Source organism: Melospiza melodia, chromosome 1, assembly GCF_035770615.1.
Source record: "Melospiza melodia melodia isolate bMelMel2 chromosome 1, bMelMel2.pri, whole genome shotgun sequence".
In the NCBI taxonomy this organism is placed as follows: Eukaryota; Metazoa; Chordata; class Aves; order Passeriformes; family Passerellidae; genus Melospiza; species Melospiza melodia.
Window position 1 is genome coordinate 174,044,720 of NC_086194.1, and position 21,660 is coordinate 174,066,379.

Here is a 21,660-nt window from a genome sequence, read left to right on the forward strand (position 1 = left end):
ATCGCCAATGGGATCGCGGGCCGCGGGCGCCTCTCGGGCGGGGCGGGCGCGGGCGGGGCGGTGCCGCCGCTGTTGCCGTCCGGTGCCGCAGGAGAAGGTCGCCCGCTCGCTCGCTCGCTCCGGGGGATTCCCAGGATCTCGCTCAGCCGCTCGCACCGTCCCGAGCACTCGGGGACATGTCGAGGTGGGCGGAGGCCCGGTGGGCCGGCGCCAGACGGCGGACGGCGGCCGCGGCACACTCGCCCTCCTCGAGCTTTCCCCGGAGACGCCTCCCTTTACACGCACCCCGAGCCTGAAGGCGCTGCCACGGCGAAGAGGCACCGATAAGGAGCAGGACGCGCCGGTAAGCCCGCTCGGCCCGCCGCCCCTTCCTCTGCGCGCCCACAAGCGGAGCGGACTACAGCTCCCGGCGTGCCCCGCGCCGCCCAGGCGTGGCGTAGCGCGGCGCGCAGCCGCGGGGCAGGATGGGAGCAGTAGTCCAGCGATGGCGAGGATGGGGCCGTTCGCGCGGGGGATGCCGGGAGCCGTAGTCCGCCAATAGATCGGGGCTATGCGCTGCGCCGTGCATGCCGGGAGCTGTAGTCCGTTTGTATCGCGGCTGTGTTTCGCGCGGGGCATGTCGGGAGCTGTAGTCCAGCCCGCGGGGCATGCCGGGACTCCACTTCCTGTGGCGCCGCCCGGGAGCGGGGGAGATTTTTCCGCGCCCTTTTCCCGCTTTTTTTTCTCCTTTTTTGTCTCCTTTTCCTTCTTTTTTTCCTCCTCTTGTTCTTCTTCCTCCCCCTCTGCCTCTGCCCCTCCGCCTGTCACCGTCTCCCCCTTTGCGGTGCCGCTGCCAGCTCCGCTTGAAGCTCCTCTTCCTCCTCCTCGGCTTCCTCTTCCTGCTTCTTTCGTTTTCCCTTTCTTTTGTTTTTTCATTTTTCCCTTTCCCGTTCCCATTTCTGCATTTTCCTTCTTTTCCCCTTTCCCGTTTCTTCAGTTTTTCCCTCTTTCCCCTTTCCTTTTCCCATTTCCACTCCCATTTTTGCATTTTTCCTTTCCCGTTTCTCCATTTCCCCTTTCCCTTTCCTGTTTATGAACCCTTTCCTATTTATGAATTTTCCCCTTTCCTTGTTTGTTTTCTCCATTCCCGTTTCTGCGTTTTTCCCATTCTCATTCTCATTTCTGCATTTTCTCTCTTTCCCCTTTCCCATTCCTGTATTTTCTTTTTCCTTTTCCCATTCCTGCATTTCCTCTCTTTTCCCATTCCTGCATTTTCCCTCTCCCCAGTTCTCCCCCGGTGTTCCCAATTCCCAGAAATTCACGTTCCCCGTTCCCTCCCCTCGTCTCTCCCCGGGGCTCAGCTGCTGCACCGGGGGAGCTGCCCCGGGAATTTTCCCGGGAATCTCGGGGGTTTCCCGGGAATTTCCCCGCCCGCCGGGGGAGGATGAAGCTGCTGGAGAACTCGAGCTTCGAGGCCATCAACTCCCAGCTCACCGTGGAGACCGGGGACGCCCACATCATCGGCAGGTGCGGGGGAATGGGATGCCACCGGGAATCTGGGAATGCTGGGCCATGAAACCCAGGAGTGCTGTCCTTGAGAATCTGGGAGTGCTGGCCCCTGAAACCCAGGAATCTGGGAATTCTGTCCTTGAGAATCTGGGGATTCTACCCCGGGAACACTGGAAATGCTGTCCCTAGAAAAGCTGTGGGGATCTGGGAATTCTGTCCCCGGGAATCTGTGAATCCTGCCCCTGGAAACCTGGGAATGCTGCTCGGGGAACACTGGGAATGCTGCCCCTGGGAATCTGGGAATTCTGTCCTTGAGAGTCTGGGAATTCTGTCCCGGGAACACTGGGAATGCTGTCTCTAGAAAAGCTCTGTGAATCTGGGAATTCTGTCCTTGAGAATCTGGGAATTCTATGCCGGGAACACTGGGAATGCTGTCTCTAGAAAAGTTCTGTGAATCTGGGAATTCTGTCCTTGAGAATCTGAAAATTCTGTCCTTGAGAATCTGGGAATTCTATCCCGGGAACACTGGGAATGCTGTCTCTAGAAAAGCTCTGTGAATCTGGGAATTCTGTCCTTGAGAATCTGGAAATTCTGTCCCGGGAACACTGGGAATGCTGTCCCTAGAAAAGCTCTGTGAATCTGGGAATTCTGTTCTTGGGAATCCGGGAATTCTATCCTGGGAACACTGGGAATGCTGTCCCTAGAAAAGTTCTGGGAATCTGGAAATTCTGTCCTGGGAATCTGGGAATTCTGCCCCTGGAAACCTGGGAATGCTGCTCGGGGAACACTGGGAATGCTGCCCCAGGGAATCTGGGAATTCTGTCCTTGAGAATCTGAGAATTCTATCCCGGGAACACTGGGAATGCTGTCTCTAGAAAAGCTCTGTGAATCTGGGAATTCTGTCCTTGAGAATCTGGGAATTCTATGCCGGGAACACTGGGAATGCTGTCTCTAGAAAAGTTCTGTGAATCTGGGAATTCTGTCCTTGAGAATCTGGGAATTCTATGCCGGGAACACTGGGAATGCTGTCTCTAGAAAAGTTCTGTGAATCTGGGAATTCTGTCCTTGAGAACCTGGAAATTCTGTCCTGGGAATCTGGGAATTCTGCCCCTGGAAAAGCTCTGGGAATTCTGTCCCTGGGAATCTGGAAATGCTGGCCCTGGAATCTGGGAATTCTGTTCTTGAAAAAGCCTTGGGAATCTGGGAATTCTGTCCTCATGAAACCTGGGAACACCAGGAATGCTGCCCTGGGAATCTGGGAATTCTGTCCCCAGGAATCTGGGAACGCTGGCCCTGGAATCTGGGAATTCTGCCCCTGAAAAAGCTCTGGGAATCTGGGAACGCTGCCCTGGAAGGGCTCCAGGAATCTGGGAATTCTGTCCCTGGGAATCTGTGAATGCTGTCCCTGGGATCTGGGAGTTTTGTCCCCAGGAATCTCGGAATTCTGCCCCATGAAACCTGGGAATTCTGTCCTGGGAATCCGGGAATTCTGTCCCCATGAAACCCAGTAGCAGCAGGAATGCAGCCCCAGGAATCTGGAAATTCTGTCCCTGGAAAGGCTCCAGGAATCTGGGAATGCTGCCCCCTGAAACCCAGGAATCTGGGAATGCTGGGAGAGCTCCTGCTATTCCAGGGATCCTGGGGCAGCCCCAGATTCTCTGGGAATTCCCTTCCAAAATGCTAATTTTCCATGGGAAGCCATTCCCTGTTTCCCATCCTTCCAGCCTTTACCCCAAACCCCTCTGCAGCCCTCCCAGGAAAACCCTGGGAAAGGCCCTGGGATCTCATGGATCCCCCTGGGGGTGTTTGTGGGATCTCTGGGATCCCGTGAGCGGGTTTTTGGGATCCCCTGAGTGGGTTTTGGGGATCTCTGGGGTTTCTGGGATCCCCTGATTGGTTTTTTTGGGATCTCTGGGATCCTACAGAATTGAGAGCTACTCGTGCAAGCTGGCCGGGATCGACATGGATCCCCCTGGGAGGGTTTTTGGGATCTCTGGGATCTTTGGGAAGGTTTCTGGGATCTCTGCGAGGGTTTGTCGGATTTCTGGGATCTCTGGGTGGGTTTCTGGGATCTCTGAGCTCCCCTGGGAGGGTTCCTGGGATCTCTGCGAGGCTTTTTGGGATCTCTGGGTGCGGTTTTTAGGATCTCTGGGATCCACCAGGATCGAGGGCTACTTGTGAAAGCTGACTGGGACCGACAGGGATCCCTTGGAAGGGTTCCTGGGATCTCTGGGAGGGTTTTTAGGATCAGTCCAGCCCTGGATCCCAGAGGATCGAGAGCTACTTCATCCAAGCTGGCTGGGATCAACAGGGTTTGGTTTCTGGGCTCCCCTAGGCGGGTTCCTGGGATCCCCTGGGAGGGTTTTTGGGATTTTTGGGATCTCTGGGATCTCTGGGAGGGTTTTTAGGATCTCTGCGATCCCCTGGCACGATCAAGAGCTCCTCGTGCAAGCTGGCCAGGATTGACAGGGATCCCCTGGGAGGGTTTCTGGGATCCCCTGGGTGGGTTTTTGCGATCTCTGATGGACTTTGGGGTCGCCCAGGATTGAGAGCTACTCAATGCAAGTTGGCTGGCATTGACAGGGATCCCCTGGGAGGGTTTGTGGGATCCCCTGGGAGGATTTTTGGGATCTCTGGGATCCCCAGGATCGAGAGCTCCTTGTTTGTGCAAGCTGGCTGGGATTGACAGAGATCCCCCTGGGAGGGTTTCTGGGATCTCTGGGAGGGATTTTGGGATTTCTGGGATCCCTCGGGTGTGCTCCTGGGATCTCTGGGAGGGTTTCTGGGATCTCTGATGGGTTTTTTGGGGACCCCCAGGATCGAGAGCTACTCGTGCAAGCTGGCTGGCATCGACAAGCAGCTCTTCAAGCAGTTCTGCCAGGAGGGGCAGCCCCACGCGCTGGAGGCGCTGAGCCCCCCCCAGAGCTCCGGCCTGAGCCCCGGCAGGTGAGAACTGGGAGCACTGGGAACACTGGGATGGGCACTGGGGGCACTGGGGCCCTGAGCCCCTCCCCAGAGCTCCGGCCTGAGCCCCGGCAGGTGAGAACTGGGAGCACTGGGAACACTGGGATGGGCACTGGGGGCACTGGGGGCACTGGGGCCCTGAGCCCCTCCCCAGAGCTCCGGCCTGAGCCCCGGCAGGTGAGAACTGGGAGCACTGGGAACACTGGGACGGGCACTGGGGGCACTGGGAATGCTGGTAACACTGGGACTGGGGGAACTGGGAACACTGGGAGCACTGGGGGCACTGAGCTCACCCCAGAGCTCCGGCCTGAGCCCCGGCAGGTGAGAACTGGGAGCACTGGGAACACTGGGATGGACACTAGGGACTCTGGGGGCACTGGGAACACTGGGACTGGGTGAACTGGGAACACTGGGAGCACTGGGGGCACTGAGCTCACCCCAGAGCTCTGGCCTGAGCCCTGGCAGGTGAGAACTGGGAGCACTGGGAGCACTGGGACTGGGGGAACTGGGGACACTGGGAACACTGGGAACAGTGGGGCCCTGAGCCCCCCCCCCAGAGCTCTGGCCTGAGCCCCGGCAGGTGCAAACTGGGAACACTGGGAACACTGGGATGGGCACTGGGGGCACTGGGAATGCTGCTAACACTGGGATTGGGGGAACTGGGAGCACTGGGAATGCTGGGACTGGGGGAACTGGGAACACTGGGAACAGTGGGGCCCTGAGCCCCTCCCCAGAGCTCCGGCCTGAGCCCTGGCAGGTACGAACTGGGAGCACTGGGAACACTGGGACTGGGGAAACTGGGAACGCTGGGAACACTGGGATTGGGGGAACTGGGAACGCTGGGCTGTTCACTGGGGGCAGGGATGGACACTGGGGGCACTGGGAGCACTGGGTTGGGGAAACTGGGTACACTGGAGGCCCTGAGCCCGTCCCAGAGCTCCGGCCTCAGCCCCGGCAGGTGTGAACTGGGGGCACTGGGAACACTGGGATGGACACTAGGGGCTCTGGGGGCACTGGGAACACTGGGACTGGGTGAACTGGGAACACTGGGAAACTGAGAGGGGCACTGGGAAACTGGGCACTGGGAAACTGGGCACTGGGAAACTGGGATTGGGGGCACTGCGAAGCTGGAATGGGTACTGGGAAACTGGGGTGGGAGCTGTAGTGGGAAACCGGGATAGGCATTGGGGTCGTGGGGTGGGCATTGGGATCGTGGGGTGGGCATTGGGATCGTGGGGTGGGCATTGGGATCGTGGGGTGGGCATTGGGATCATGGGGTGGGCATTGGGATCGTGGGGTGGGCATTGGGATCGTGGGGTCGTTGCTGGGATCAGCCCCAGGGTTAACCTGGGATCTCTCTGGGATCAGCTCTGGGAGTTTGGGATCAGCCCCAGGATGAGCACAGGATCTCTGGGATCAGCTCTGGGATCAGCACTGGGAGTTTGGGATCAGCCCCAGGGGCAACTCTGGAATTTTGGGATTGGCCCCAGGTGTCCCCCGGTGTGCCTGCTGTCCCTGTGGTGACACTTGGTGACATTGCCAGGCTGGGGACAGGGCCATCACTCATTGACAGTGATGATAGTGTGGTGACACTGGTGACACCACTGTTGTCCCCAGGCAGGGGGAGTGCCCTCTCAGCGGCACGGTGTCCCTCTGGTGACGCTGGTGACACGGTTGTCACTCTCAGACAGGGGGAGGGCCCGCTGAGTGACACGTGCAGCCGCAAGACGCTGTTCTACCTGATCAGTGTCCCTGTGTTGACACTGGTGTCCTTGTGGTGACACTGGTGTCCCTGTGGTGACACCGTGGTGACACGGTTGTCACTCTCAGACAGGGGGAGGGCCCGCATAATGACACGTGCAGCCGCAAGATGCTGTTTTACCTGATTGGTGTCCCTGTGGTGACACTGCTGACACTGTGGTGACACTGGTGTCCCTGTGGTGACACTGATGTCCCTGTGGTGACACCGTGGTGACACTGTTGTTGCACTCAGGCAGGGGGAGGGCCCGCTCAGCAACATGTGCAGCTGCAAGACGCTGTTCTACCTGATCAGTGTCCCTGTGGTGTCACTGGTGTCCCTGTGGTGACACTGATGTCCCTGTGGTGACACCCTGGTGACCCTGGTGACATTCCTGTCCCCCCAGGCAGGGGGAGGGCCCGCTCAGCGACACGTGCAGCCGCAAGACGCTGTTCTACCTGATCGCCACCCTGAACGAGGCCTTCCGGCCCGACTACGACTTCAGCGCCGCCAAGAGCCACGAGTTCAGCCGCGAGCCCAGCCTCAACTGGGTACGGACTGGGAGGGACTGGGATGGGACTGGGAGGGACTGGGAGAGCCACGAGTTCAGCCGCGAGCCCAGCCTCAACTGGGTACGGGCTGGGATGGGACTGGGATGGGACTGGGAGGGACTGGGAGGGACTGGGAGAGCCACGAGTTCAGCCGCGAGTCCAGCCTCAACTGGGTACGGATTGGGAGGGACTGGGATGGGACTGGGAGGGACTGGGAGAGCCACGAGTTCAGCCGGGAGCCCAGCCTCAACTGGGTACGGACTGGGAGGGACTGGGATGGGACTGGGAGAGCCATGAGTTCAGCCGCAAGCCCAGCCTCAACTGGGTACGGACTGGGAGCACTGGGAGGGACTGGGATGGGACTGGGAGAGCCACGAGTTCAGCCAGGAGCCCAGCCTGAACTGGGTACTGGGGGCACTGGGAGGGACTGGGAGGGACTGGGAGGGACTGGGATGGGACTTGGATGGGACTTGGATGGGACTGGGATGGACTGGGATGGGACTGGGAGCACTGGGAGGGACTGGGATTGACTGGGAGAGCCATGAGTTCAGCCGCGAGCCCAGCCTCAACTGGGTACGGACTGGGAGCACTGGGAGAGACTGGGATGGTCTGGGAGAGCCATGAGTTCAGCCGCGAGCCCAGCCTCAACTGGGTACTGGGGGCACTGGGAGGGACTGGGATGGGACTGGGATGGACTGGGAAGGGACTGGCAGCACTGGGAGGGACTGGGAGAGCCACAAGTTCAGCCGCAAACCCAGCCTCAACTGGGTACGGACTGGGAGGGACTGGGATGGGACTGGGATGGGACTGGGAGAGCCACGAGTTCAGCCGCGAGCCCAGCCTCAACTGGGTACGGATTGGGAGGGACTGGGATGGGAGAGCCACAGGTTCACCTGTGAGCCCAGTCTGCACTGAGAGGGATTGGGATGGGACTGGGAGGGACTGGGAGAGCCACAGGTTCCCCTGTGAGCGCAGCCTGGGCAGGGTACGGAGCATGGAATGGGGTGAGATCACCTGGACTCACCTGGGGGAGTGGGAGCAGGACGGGCTTGGAGCAGGAGGAACCTTCAAACTCCAAACTCCACCAACCTGGCCTTGGACACGGCCAGGGGTGGGGCAGCTGCAGCTTCTCTGGGAGCCTTTTCCATCCCTTCCCTCCTCCCAGAGCCAGGAATTGCCGATCCATATCCCCCCATCCTCCATATCCCCCCATCCCCAATCCTGCAAACAGCATTCCCTGTCCCTGGGGGTCACTCTGTGCCCGTGCCCATTCCCCTGCAGCCTCTTCTGGCACGGGAGGCTCCGTCCAACCTGGCCTTGGACGCTTCCGGGAGCAAAGAATCCACAGCCTCTGGGCAGCACGGTCCTGGGCCAGCCCCATTCCTGTATCCCCCATTCCTGGGCCAGCCCCATTCCTGTGTCCCCCGTTCCTGGGCCAGCCCCATTTGTGTGTCCCCCGTTCCTGGGCCAGCCCCATTCCTGTGTCCCTCATTCCTGGGCCAGCCCCATTCCTGTGTCCCCCACTCCTGGGCCAGCCCCATTCGTGTGTCCCCCGTTCCTGGGCCAGCCCCATTCGTGTGTCCCCCACTCCTGGGCCAGCCTCGTTCCTGTGTCCCCCATTCCTGGGCCAGCCCCATTCCTGTGTCCCCCATTCCTGGGCCAGCCCCATTCCTGTGTCCCCCATTCCTGGGCCAGCCCCATTCGTGTGTCCCCCGTTCCTGGGCCAGCCCCATTCCTGTGTCCCCCATTCCTGGGCCAGCCCCATTCCTGTGTCCCCCATTCCTGGGCCAGCCCCATTCCTGTGTCCCCCATTCCTGGGCCAGCCCCATTCCTGTGTCCCCCGTTCCTGGGCCAGCCCCATTCGTGTGTCCCCCGTTCCTGGGCCAGCCCCATTCCTGTGTCCCCCATTCCTGGGCCAGCCCCATTCCTGTGTCCCCCACTCCTGGGCCAGCCCCATTCCTGTGTCCCCCGTTCCTGGGCCAGCCCCATTCGTGTGTCCCCCACTCCTGGGCCAGCCTCGTTCCTGTGTCCCCCATTCCTGGGCCAGCCCCATTTGTGTGTCCCCCATTCCTGGGCCAGCCCCATTCCTGTGTCCCCCATTCCTGGGCCAGCCCCATTTGTGTGTCCCCCATTCCTGGGCCAGCCCCATTCCTGTGTCCCCCATTCCTGGGCCAGCCCCATTCCTGTGTCCCCCATTCCTGGGCCAGCGCCGTTCCCATGTCCCTGGTTCCCATGCCAGCCCCGTTCCCATTCCCATGCCCGTCGTCCCCGTTCCCAGGCCAGTCCCATTCCCATGCCCGTCGTCCCCGTTCCCATTCCCGAACCAGCCCCATTCCTGTTCCCATGTTCCACATCCCCATTCCCCTGTCCCCCATTCCCGTTCCTGTGTCCCCATCCTCATTCCTGTGTCCCTCATTCGTGTTCTCATGTCCCACGTCCCTGTTCCCATGTCCCTCATCCCCCTTCCCATCTCTCATGTCCCTGTTCCCGTGTTCCCGTTCCTGTGTCCCACATCTCTGTTCCCATGTCCTCCATCCCGAGTCCCCATTGCACATCCCTTGTCCCCAGTCCCATGTCCCCCTTCCTCATTCTGTGTCCCCTGTCCTCGTTCCCGTGTCCCTCGTCCCTGATCCCGTGTCCCTTGTCCCCATTGCCATGTCCCTCGTCCCCATCCCAGGTGGTGAATGCCGTGAACTGCAGCCTCTTCTCGGCCGTGTGTGACGGTTTCATCCCTGTTCTACGTCCCCTGTCCCCATTCCATGTCCCTTGTCCCAATCCCGTGTCCCCTGTCCCCATTCCATGTCCCCAATCCCATGTCCCCTGTTCCCATTCCAGGTGAATGCTGTGAACTGCAGCCTCCTCTTGGCTGTGTGCGAGGATTTCATCCCAGTCCATGTCCCCTGTCCCCATTCCTGTGTCCCCTGTTCCCATTCCCCAATGTCCCCTGTCCCCATTCCACAATGTCCCCTGTCCCCATTCCACAATGTCCCCTGTCCCCATTCCATGTCTCTGTTCTCAATCCCGTATCCCCTGTCTCCATTTCAATGTCCCCTGTCCCCATTCCAGGTGGTGAATGCTGTGAACTGCAGCCTGTTCTCGGCCATGCGCGAGGATTTCATCCCCATTCCATGTCCCCTGTCCCCGTTTCATGTTCTCTGTCCCCATTCTGTGTCACAGGTGGTGAATGCCGTGAACTGCAGCCTGTTTTCGGCCGTGCGTGAGGATTTCATCCCCATTCCATGTCCCCTGTCCCCATTTCACGTCCTCTGTCCCCATTCCCTGTCCCCAGTCCCATATCTCTTGTCCCCATTGCAGGTGGTGAATGCCGTGAACTGCAGCCTGTTCTCGGCCGTGCGCGAGGATTTCATCCCCGTTCCCATGTCCCCTGTCCCCATTCCATGTCCCCTGTCCCCAGTCCCATATCTCTTGTCCCCATTGCAGGTGGTGAATGCTGTGAACTGCAGCCTGTTCTCGGCCGTGCGCGAGGATTTCAAGGCGCTGAAGCCGCTGCTGTGGGACGCGGTGGATGAGGAGATCTGCCTGGCCGAGTGTGACATCTACAGGTACGGGGGCACCTGGGGCTGGCCCTGCCTGATCCTGGCCCTTCCTGATCCCAGGGATCCCAGCTCTGCCTGATCCCAGGGGGATCCCAGCCCTTCCTGACCCTGAGGGATTCCAGCCCTTCCTGATCTCAAGGGATCCCGGCCCTTCCTGATCCCAGGGATCCCAGCCCTTCCTGAGGGATCCCAGCTCTGTTCCCATCCATCCAGGCCTTTCCCAGTTTTCCTGTTCCCAATCCTGAGCCTTTTCTACTTTTCCTGTCCTCTATCCCATTCAGGCATTTCCCACTTTTCCTGTCCCCAGTCCCATGACATTCCCACTTCTCCATTCCCCTATCCCCTAACTTCCCCACTTTTCTATTCCCCTATCCCGTGACTTCCTCACTTTTCCTGTCCCAAATCCCGAGCCTTTCCCACTTTTCCTGTCTCCAGTCCTGTGACATTCCCACTTTTCCTGCTGCCATCCCTTGACATTCGCACTTTCCCCAGTCCTGTGACATTCCCACTTTTCCTGTTCCCAGTCCCATGACATTCCCACTTTTCCATTCCCCAACCCCGTGACATTCCCACTTTTCCCAATCCCGTGAGATTCCCACTTTTGCTGTCCTCAGTCCTGTGACATTCCCACTTTTTCTGTCCCCAATCCTGTGACATTCCCACTTTTCCCAATCCCGTGACATTCCCACTTTTTCTGTCCCCAATCCCGTGACATTCCCGCTTTTCCCGTTCCCGTGACATTCCCACTTTTCCCAATCCCGTGACATTCCCACTTTTCCCATTCCCAGCTACAACCCGGACCTGGACTCGGATCCCTTCGGGGAGGACGGCAGCCTCTGGTCCTTCAATTACTTCTTCTACAACAAGAGGCTGAAGAGGATCGTCTTCTTCACCTGCCGCTCCATCAGGTCAGGGCGGCATTCCCGAAATTCCAGGGGCCATTCCCCAGGGCATTCCCTGAAATTCCAGAGAGCATTCCCTGGGCGATTCCCTGAAATTCTGGGGGCCATTCCATGGGGGATTCCCTGAAATTCCGGGGGCATTCCCCAGAGGATTCCCCAAATTCTAGGGAGCATTTCCCAGGGGATTCCCCGAAATTCCAGAGGACCTTCCCCAGGTAATTCCTCCAATTCTGTGAGGCATTAATTCCCCAGGGGATTCCCTGAATTCCGGAGGGGCATTCCCCTGGGGATTCCCTGAATTCTGAGGGCCATTCCCAGGGAGATTCCAGGGTCCGTTCCCATGGGGATTCCACACAGTTCCCTGTAGAGGATTCCCCAGAATTTCAGGAGCCATTCCCAAGGGGATTCCTCAGAATTCCCGGGGCCATTGCCAAGTGGATTCCTGTAATTCCAGAGGGCGTTCCCAAGGGGATTTCCCGCAGTTCTTTGGGGGATTCCCGAGGGAGTTCCCTGCAATTCCAGAGGTCCTTCCTGAGGGGATTACCCAGAATGTTCCCGGGGGGATTCTCCGAAATTCCAGGAGCAGTTCCCAACGGTATTGCTCAGAATTCCAGGAGCTGTTCCCAAGGGGATTCCTCAGAATTCAGGGGGCCATTCCCAAGGGAATTCCTGGAATTCCAGGGGCCATTCCCAGGGGCATTCCCCAGAATTCCAGGAGCCATTCCCAAGGGGATTCCTGGAATTCGAGGGATCATTCCCGAGAGGTTCCCCAGAATTCCAGGAGCCATTCGCCAGGGAATTCCCTGAAATTCCAGAGGGCCTTCCCCAGGGCATTCCTGGAATTCCGGGAGGCATTCCCCAGAGGATTCCCAAATTCCGGGGGGCATTCCTGAGGAGATTCCAGGGGTCCTTCCCAAGGGGGTTCCAGGGGGCCCTTCCTGAGGGGATTTCCCAGAATTCCAGGGGTCATTCCCAAGAGGATTTCCAGAATTCCAGGGGATGTTCCCCAGGGGGTTCTGTGGAATTCCAGGGGTCATTCCCGAGGGAATTCCCTGGAATTCTGAGGACCGTTCCCAGGAGGATTCCATGGTCCATTCCCATGGGGATTCCACAGAGTTCACTGTAGAGGGTTCCCCAGAATTTCAGGAGCCATTCCCAAGGGGATTCCCTGGAATTCCAGGGGCCATTCCCAAGGGTATTCCCCAGAATTCCAGGAGCCATTCTCAGGGAGTTCCCTAGAATTCCAGGGGCCATTCCTGAGAGGATTCCCTGGAATTCTGGCCTTTGCCTCCCACAGTGGCTATGCCTACACCCGGCCGGACACCGGCACCGAGCTGGACATGGACCTGGGCGAGGGGGACACCGAGAAGGGCGACAGCGGCGACCCCGAGGGCGGCGCCATCGAGGAGGACAGGTGGGAGGGGCGGGGCAGGGGGCGTGGCCGCAGGTGAGGCGGGGCAGGGGCATGGCCGCAGGTGAGGCAGGGTGGGGCAGCAGGCGTGGCCACAGGTGGGCGGGGCAGGGTGGGGGCAGGGGGTGTGGCCCCAGGCGAGGCAGGTGACCCTCCCTGTTCCCTGTCCTCGTTTCAGGCTGCAGGTGATGTGCATGTGAGATTCCTGGTGGGATCCGAGACACCAGGAACGGAACCGGCAAAGGGAACGGAACCAGCAATGGGACTGGAAATGGACTGGGAACCAAACCAGCACCAGGAACGGGACTGGGAACGGAACCGGGACTGGGAACGGAACCAGGAATGGGCCCGGGACTGGGAACGGAACCAGGAATGGAAGTGGGAACAGAACCAGCACTGAGAATGGAACCAGCACTGAGAACAGAACCAGGACTGGAACTGGGACTGGGAACAGAGCCAGGACCGGAACCGGGACTGGGAATGGAACTGGACCTGGGAATGGAACCAGACCTGGGAAAGGAACCAGGGCTGGGAAAGAAACTGGGAATGGAACCAGGAATGTAACCAGCACTGGGAGTGACACCAGGAAAGGAACCAGGAACGGAACCAGCGCCAGGAATGGAACCAGGAGCAGAAGTGGCACCAGGAAAGGAACCAGGAACAGAACCAGGAATGCAACCAGAAGCAGGAACGGAACCAGAACTGGCACCAGGAAAGGAACCAGGAACAGAACCAGGACTGGCAACCAGACCAGCATTGGCACCGGGAATGGAGCCAGGAACAGAACCGGGAAAGGACCTGGCCCTGTCGCAGCGCCGCTGGTCCTTCCTGAGCCGTGTCCCCCCTGTCCCGGTGTCACGGTGTCCCCGTGTCCCCCCCTGGACGCTGGAGCCCCCCAGGAATCCCGGAGCCCCAGAAGCTTCGCTGCACTTTATGGCTCCTGCCCTCGGCTGCACTGATCCCCGTCCCACCTGCCCAGGCTCCTGACGGGCTCCATCCGTCCATGCCGGCCCTGCCCGGGGCAAAACCCCAAATCCCACCCCAGGAACTGCCCCCCTGCCCCCCCTCCCGAGTCCGTGTGTTTCAAGAGTTTGGCTTTGCTCTGTGTCTGCTCCAGCTCTGCTTTTCCTGCTGGGAGCTCACCTGGGTGAGATCCAGGTGAGCCCTGTGCCTGAGGCCGGCTGGGCCCAGCTGCACCTCCCTGGGATATGGGATCTGGATCAGGGGGATCCCATCTGCACCTCCCACCTCTCACCTGGGTGAGATCCAGGTGAGCCCCATGCCTGAGGCTGGCTGGGCCCAGCTGTGCCTCCCTGGGATCTGGCTCTGGATTGGGGGATCTGGGGTCTGGATCAGGGGGATCTGGATCTGAAATATGGATTGGGGATCCCACCTGCACCTCCCCCTGGGATCCAGAGCTGGGATCTCACCTGGGCCAGGTGAGCCCCGTGCCTGAGGCTGGTGGGGCCCAGCTGTGCCTCCCTGGCGATCTGGGATCTGGATATGGGGGATCTGGATCTGGGATCTGGACTGGGGATCCCACCTTCACCTCCCTGGGGATCTGGGTCTGGATCAGGGAGATCTGGATCTGAGATATGGATCTCGGGATCCCACCTGCACCTCCCTTGGAATCTGGGTCTGGATCAGGGGGATCTGGATCTGGCATATGGATTGGGGATCCCATCTGCACCTCCCTTGGGACCTGGGATACAGATCAGGGGGTCTCACCTGCACCTCCCTTGTGATCCAGAGCAGGGGGATCCAACCTGCACCTCCCTTGGGACCTGAGATCTGGATCAGGGGGTTCCACCTACACCTCCCTTGGGATCTGGATCTGGGAGTCCCACCTGCACCTCCCCTGGCATCTGGATCTGGGGGTCCCACCTGAGCCCTCTGTGGGAAGCGAATTCTGGTGGAATTCTAGGGTAGAGGGGTCCCACCTCCCTTGGGATCTGGGATCTGGATCAGGGGGTCCCTCCTGCGACCTCCATGTGAAACGAATTCCAGTGGATTTCTAGAATAGGGGGGTCCCATCTCCTTTGGGATCTGGGATCTGGAACATGGGGGAGTCCTACCTGCACCTCCCTTGGGATCTGGAGTGAGGGGTCCCATCTGCAGCCTCCATGGGAATTGAATTCCAGTGGAATTTGGGAGCAGGGGAGTTCCACTCTCATCCTGAGATCAGGAGGTATCTGGATCAGGAGAGTCCTTGACCTCCCCAACCTCTCCAGGTGCAGATTTCAGGGTCTGATTCTGTTCCTTCTCCAGGTCCAGGGTCCAGCTGGCCACGCACAAGGAGGGGCCACTGAGCCCCCCCAAAGCCCCTCCTGCCCCCCCAGTTGGGGGCAGTTCTGTGGGGATCCTGTTGTTGTCACCAGCAGCTCTCCCAGCCCCATGGGAGTCAGTTTGTGCTCCCCCAAATTCCCTGGGGGGATTGTCCCAGTTCCTTCATTCCCCCTAAACTCCCCCTGGAAATTTGGAATTCTACACATTTGCAGTGTCCTGCCAATAAAAGATTTCTGGGATTTTCCTGGGGGGTTTCCCTGGGATGTCGCTGTTACCACGAGGAGGGTCCTGGCCCAGAATGGGGTTGGGCACCTCATGGGTTGAGGTCCAAGGGGTGCCTCAGCCCCTCTTTATCCTCTACTTAATTCCTTTATACTGTTTTAACATCAATTCTCTCCTCTTAACGCTTTATTTCCCATTTTCACGGAATTCCAGGGTGATTTGGGTTTGGAGGGACATGAAGAATCATGTTGTTCATCATCCAATGGGCAGGGCCACCTTCCACTATCCCAGGCTGCTCCAAGCCCTGTCCAACCTGGCCTTGGACACTCCCAGGCACGGGGCAGCCTCAACAGGAATTCCTTCCCAAGATCCCGTCCATCCCTGCCCTCTGGCAGTGGGAAGCCGTTCTGCCTTGTGCTGTCGCTCCAGGCCCTTGTTCGAAGTCACCAGAACAGGATCAGGTGGGGGAAAATGAGAGTGAAACTCCTGGGTTTGGCTAAATGTGGTTTAGTAATTTAACAATTGTCGACCCTTCACCTCCACTGGAGTAGAACAGCAATTCCAGGTTTTTACTCTCACTACTGGATGTGGACATTGGAATTTCAGGCTCTAAAGTGACAACTGAGAGTCAGAGCCCAGGCAGTTCTATGGATTTTGGAGGATAACAGTGGGTGCCAGGGGTGGAGGAGCCAAGGGGGTCTTGCTGGACTTTGTGGGGTGCCATTGAAAGATAAAATGTCTGCCAAGCCTCGCTATAGCACCTGACAGGGTGCAAAGCACCAAGACTCCATCAGAAGGGTGCACAAGAGAGATTCATTATAACAACATATTGCCTTTACAGTTTTTCTAGATATTTACATTTAATTAGCAGACACATTCACTGCCCATTGGTCATAAGAAAGAAGCGAAGTTCTCAGTAGGTGATCAAAGAGCCACATCATTGTGTGAGCCAGCTAAAGTCTGTATCTTTGAACTTCCTCTCCTTCGTCATGTGGCCATGGTGACAACCTTGGTGTCTTCCTTGAAAGAGACGCGGGGCTTTGCGTATCTTCAGGAAGCCTTTGCTGGCTCACAAGAACAGCACAGAATGTCTTTCCTACAATTCCCCCTTTTTGTATTTGACCCACAAACAACTGCAAAGGACTTCTGCAAAAATCCAATCTGACAGAGGTTCTATTCTTCATTCACTTACGGACAACCAACTTCTACCAGCTCCACAACACACATACCCTCACTATCTTAACATTCGTATACAGACAAGGCATATAAAAACAGATCTTCAAATACCGTTAACAGACCTCGCAATTTCCAGATGACACATTTGTAGCAGAATGACACCTTCACCTCTAATCAAATAACTTTCTCTCACACAGAATCAGAGACCAAGTCATCTGCCTACTCACCACTTAGAACCAAGTAGCATCCACTCAACTTTACAACTGGTTGCTGCTATCATAATGGCCAACCAACCTAGTTGCTCAAGGTGTGGAGTTCAGCTACTAATTCAACCCCTATGCAAGGGCAACACTTCTCCCTTAGGTACGTCAAATTCCCCTATTTTTGGGACTGTCTGTGCCCTGCAAAAGGAAATGGTACAAGACACATTTCTCAGTACTACCAACCTCTCTATAAGAGAATTCAAGGAAAACAAGCAAAAGTAACACCCACTAACTTAAATTTTGGATTTTCAGTGTAAGCCTATAACTCCCTTTGCTCTGTCTCAAATTACCATCTTTACCACACATTCTTTGAGGGGCCATGCTTCTGTCCACCTAATAACCAATGCAATTACCTACTCATTTTGCTCTCACTGTAGAACCACCCATCCTGTCCTTTTCTGTGTGCTCCCAATAAGGTTTACCACAATGGGCAGAGATCCAACGAGGTCCATTTTCTGTTAAAACACATGCATATCCTCTTCCCCATGTTACTAATTCCACTGGACCAGTCCACTTTCCTGTCATTTAATCTTTTACCCATACCTTAATACCTTCCTGAAAGTTTGGTTGTTTTGAATTCAAAGATGAAAAATGGTAGAATATAGAAGACAATTCTAAGTTAGGTAAAGGACACAGAAAGTTTAACACATAAATGGTTTTGTCTAATCTCACTTGAGGCGACTCCCTCTGCATTCCCCCTTTTTTTTCCTTTATACCTGGCACTTCAACACACCAGGGGCACGTTCAAGAATTGCTTGGCCTGTTGAAGCATGAAGAATACCAGCAGAATGACCAACACCCCAGGCACAAAAAACCACTTGCAATTTCTTTGAAACATATACTGGGCCATTATCTGTCTTTAACATGTGATGGAAGACCTAAAATGGAAAAGGTGAGGCAAAAATGACGAATAACATCCCGAGCTGTTTCACCTGCCAACGCTGAGGCAACCATGGCATGAGAAAAGGTGTCAGTTGTGATGTGAACATACTTTAAATGGCCAAATTCAGGCACCTTTGTAACATCTGTTTGCCAGTCTTGCAAAGGGAGCAAGCTTCTAGGATTAGTGCCGTAATATTGTGGAATATGAGACATGACAATCAGGGCAAGAAGAAATAATTGCCTTTGCTTCACTATGTGATAATTTAAATTGTTACCGTAGTGCCTGAGCACACTGATGAAAAAATTGGTGGGATAGAGCAGCTTGCTGTAACACATTAGGCACAGTTTTTACTGCTGAGGCAGCCACAAGGGAATCCACATAGGCATTACCTTAAACAAAAAATCCAGGTAGCGATGTATGGCTACGAATATGCATAATAAAATAAGAATGCTTTCGATTAGGAACAGCAATCCACAATTTCAACAACATAACAAATAATAGTTTCTCCTTCACATTATACAACACAGCTTCATCCAACTGTATTACTAAATTAGCAACATGAACAGAATCAGTAAGTATATTTACGGAACTAGGAAATAAGGTAAAGGCCAAGAGTATGGCACAAAGTTCAATTAACTGAGGAGACCTTTATTGAACCATTACTTCATGTTCCCAGCAGTCATCCTTCCAGGCTACAGCAGCTTTTCCAGTTCTTCCTGATCCGTCTGTAAAAACCCTCGCACCTCCACTGGCGCAGAAGAGCAAAGTTGTTTTCCCTGAAAGGGAATCTCCTTAGTGAAATTGAAAATAGGATGAGAAGATAAATGATACGCTAAGAGAAAGCAGATTGCAGCTCATGATTGTTTTGAAAACACTCAAAATACCATTGTTGTACCGGTATGACAGTAGTTACAGGATCACACCATAAATCTCATGGCAGTGTCTGTGACCTTTGATAATGATGTCTGCAAAAAGCTCATACAGACCTGGAGCTGTTTTTCAGGACCTGAATGACAAAAATATCCACTACAAAATATGCAATTTTTCTTCCCATTTATCATTCAATTGACACAACAATCGACATGATATTTCATCATCTCTCAAAATAAAGAATTGCACACCAACAAAAACATCTATCCTGGCAACAAATTTAGATGTCAAGACCAATTCAGTTTCTTCTACAGCCTTTTTTGCTGCAGTGGTCAAATGTCTCTCATCGGTAGAGGAAGTTATCCCTGATAGTAAGTCAAACAAGGGTTGCAGTTGGTGATTGGTTATCCCCTAAGCCAACCTATTGCACCAACCATTTTCTGTACGTCAACAGCAGTTTTAATTTCAATGTCCAATTTTACAGGTTGAGGCACAATTTGTGTTTTGGTGATAATCAACCCCAAATATTTCCAAGGCATCTGTCTTTGAACTTTCTCCGGGGTGATGACCAAACCAACTAGAGTATACACATCGTCCAGCAGTTTGAGGGCATTGGGTCTTCACAAGCAGAACATCTGGGTGAGGACTTCATGACTGTTGCCAAAGCAGCCATTTTATGTTCAACCAAACCAACTTTTGAGCAAGCAACTACAAGATCTCCCAGTAAGGAATCAGTAATTCTCCTGCAATCATCATTCACATTTTCCTTTGCTAGCTGTCTGCATAGAATTTACCTCAACTTATCGTCTTCTACTTGCTTCTCAAGGGCTGCAGCAACCCTCTCCACAGACTGCAGAAAAGGTTCCTTTACCCCTTGCTGGATGGTAATATACCTCGGTTTAGGAGCTGCCATCTCCATTGTTTTAAGCAAGGAACTCATACCCAGCTACTGGGCCTGTGCCAGAACCAGGGGATCCCATCTTGCTTGCAAATCTGGGTTAGAAAATGGTCCATTGCCCAGCAAGGCATCAGCTCCCACAGTGTGACATGGATTGTGCTGAGGTAACTGCATATTGTCCAATGCTACTCTTTCAACCATGTATTTCCAGGTAGCTTGAAACACACCATACTGCGCTGGCTGAAACAGAATTGTAGCAAGGTGAGCAATATCATAAGGTGCGAATGCATCAGCATTTAGGACACGAATCACTTGCATCACCTGCGAAGAGTTAACACCATACTGGTCTACTTTGGACTGAAAGTCCTGTACAATCCTCCATGAAAAAAACTGATGGCTATCTTGTTGTCTGAATTAGAAACAGCTTTAAAAGGAAAAGCCACACGCCCACCAGAAACAGCAGCCACCTCCATCCTTTTAGGCGGACCTATTTTCTCTAACAAATTCCAATCTCCACTTCAGCTGCTTTCATTCTCACATGCTCCCAAAATTGCAAAGGGTGTCGAGGAGTCACAGCCACCTGGCAGGGAGGCAGAGTCCAAGAAACAGCAGGCCTGGATCTGCTACGAGGTCTAACAGGAAGAGATTTCTGCGTCTTTTTAGATGTACTTATAACTGGCATTTCATTGTCAGAGCTATCACTAGACAGGGCAGGACACGATGTTAAAAATTGCATTTGTTCAACTAGTTCAGAAGGGTGGAGGGCAGACGGCTCAACTGGCAGTGGAGTGGAGGCAGACGACTCAAAGGGGGGCAGAGGAGGAGCAGACCGCTCAAGGGAAAGCAGGGGGGGAGCAGCCAACCCATGGGAGGGTGAGGGAGGAGCAAACAACCCAGGGAGAGACAGAAGGGCTGATGACCCAGCCTGTTTTTCACTTCGCTTCTTCTGTAACTTCAGTTTTGCTAATTGCTGTGCAGGCGTAAGGTACTTTGGTTTAACACTCAGTTCAGCTAACTGCTGAGCAGGCAAGGTATACTCAGGTTTAACACAGTCTTTTGGAGATAAATACAGAGGAGCAGTCTTAGCCTGCTGTTTGATTCTCACAATAGCGAACCCTGAGGGAACCTCCACAGCAACTGCAGCAGCCTCCTCAGGGGGAGATTCATTGACAAGCTCAACCTCATCCTCCTCCTGTTCCTCTACTTCAGTTTCTTGCTCCAATTCCTCTTGCTCCAATTCCTGTTCCTCCAATTCCTCCCCTCTATCTTGTTCTGCTTTCCATTCCTTCAGTGCCTCATACAATGGTCTCCAGGTAGTAGCCAAATTGACAACCGTCATATCCCTCTTAGATATCACTTCCCATAGTCTCTTCCCAACTTTTTCCATGCCCAGACACTGAAGGTGGGTCGGCATCAGCTTCAAAGTCCTGTGAGTTACACCATATCAGTAAGCTATGAAGAGCTTAATCAGAAGCTTGAACATTCTTCCTTTTCAATAAAGCTTTCCATGTGGACAAAACAGTCTTTTCCTCGTTTGATAAATTATTTCTCATTATTTTTCCCAATTACTCACCTTGAATCAGATGTCTGAATTAGGTCCGGACCTCTGCAGCATCCTTGCTGCCTTCACTCATTTTTTAGGGTACACTTAAACTTTTTTTCCCCTCTTTTTTCTCTTTTCTTTTTTACAGTCCAGTTACAATCACGATGGGCGGCACCAGATGTTGCTACACAGCACGACACAGCATAAAGCACCAAGACTCCATCAGAAGGGTGCATAAGAGAGCTTTGTCATAGCAACATGTTGCTTTTATAGTTTTCCAAGATACTTAACAGACACATTCACTCCCCATTGGTCATAAGAAAGAAGCAAAGTTCTCAGTAGGTGATCAAGGAGCCACGTCATTCTGTGAGCCAGCTAAAGTCTGAATCTTTTCACTTTCTCTCCTTCCATCACGTGGTCACAAGGATAGCCTTAGTTCCTTCCTTAAGAGAGACACGGGGCTTTCCTTATCTTCCGGAAGCCTTTGCTGGCTCACAAGAACAGCACAGAATGTCTTTCCTACATAGCCACAATCGTCTGCTGGCTAGACTGGGCTGAGCTGGGCCACGCTGTGACACTTGATGAGGTTTCTATTACTCAATACACAAATGGATCACCTGAGAACTGTTCTTCTCTTTTCACCCTTTCCTCTTAAGCCTCGTATTGGGCCCCAAGAAGTGTCTGCGTTTAAGTGACAAATGCCCAGGAAGGCAGGAACCTTCCTGGAGTGGGAAGAGAAGATCCCTCTCTCCAAATCAGTGTAACTCCAAAAACTACATGGCTTTCAGGCAAAAAGGTAGGAAAAGGGATAACGATTTTTTACTAGAAAATATAAAACCCAGAAGAGAACAAACAACACCACACGAGCAGGTGTTTCCCACCAGCTCAGCACTGGTTTCTGTTCAGGT

At 54.9% G+C, this 21,660-nt stretch overlaps 1 protein-coding gene across 2 annotated transcripts; it reads left to right on the forward strand.

Annotated features, from left to right (window-relative positions):
- The first annotated feature begins 56 nt into the window (after positions 1-56).
- On the forward strand, positions 57-15,175 carry MAF1 (MAF1 homolog, negative regulator of RNA polymerase III). Of its 2 annotated transcripts, XR_010030432.1 has the most exons (9): positions 57-343; positions 1,267-1,506; positions 4,306-4,434; positions 6,597-6,741; positions 10,183-10,304; positions 11,087-11,206; positions 12,498-12,614; positions 12,790-13,881; positions 14,880-15,175. XR_010030432.1 is itself a non-coding variant. In XM_063175525.1 (8 exons), exons 2-8 carry the CDS (start codon positions 1,424-1,426, stop codon positions 12,809-12,811), a joined length of 738 nt encoding a protein of 245 aa, XP_063031595.1. In that variant the 5' UTR covers positions 57-343; positions 1,341-1,423; the 3' UTR covers positions 12,812-13,716. The 2 variants fall into 2 exon arrangements, 1 of the variants encoding a protein (XP_063031595.1); XM_063175525.1 differs by lacking the exon at positions 14,880-15,175 and having other exon boundaries at positions 1,341-1,506; positions 12,790-13,716.
- The last annotated feature ends 6,485 nt before the right edge of the window (positions 15,176-21,660 follow it).

Coding starts and splice junctions, on each gene's coding strand:
- MAF1 (XM_063175525.1), top strand. CDS start 1,424: ATGAAGCTGCTGGAGAACTCGAGCTTCGAGGCCATCAACTCCCAGCTC. Junction 1,507..4,305: donor GACGCCCACATCATCGGCAG/GTGCGGGGGAAT, acceptor GGGGACCCCCAG/GATCGAGAGCTACTCGTGCA. Junction 10,305..11,086: donor GCCGAGTGTGACATCTACAG/GTACGGGGGCAC, acceptor TCCCATTCCCAG/CTACAACCCGGACCTGGACT.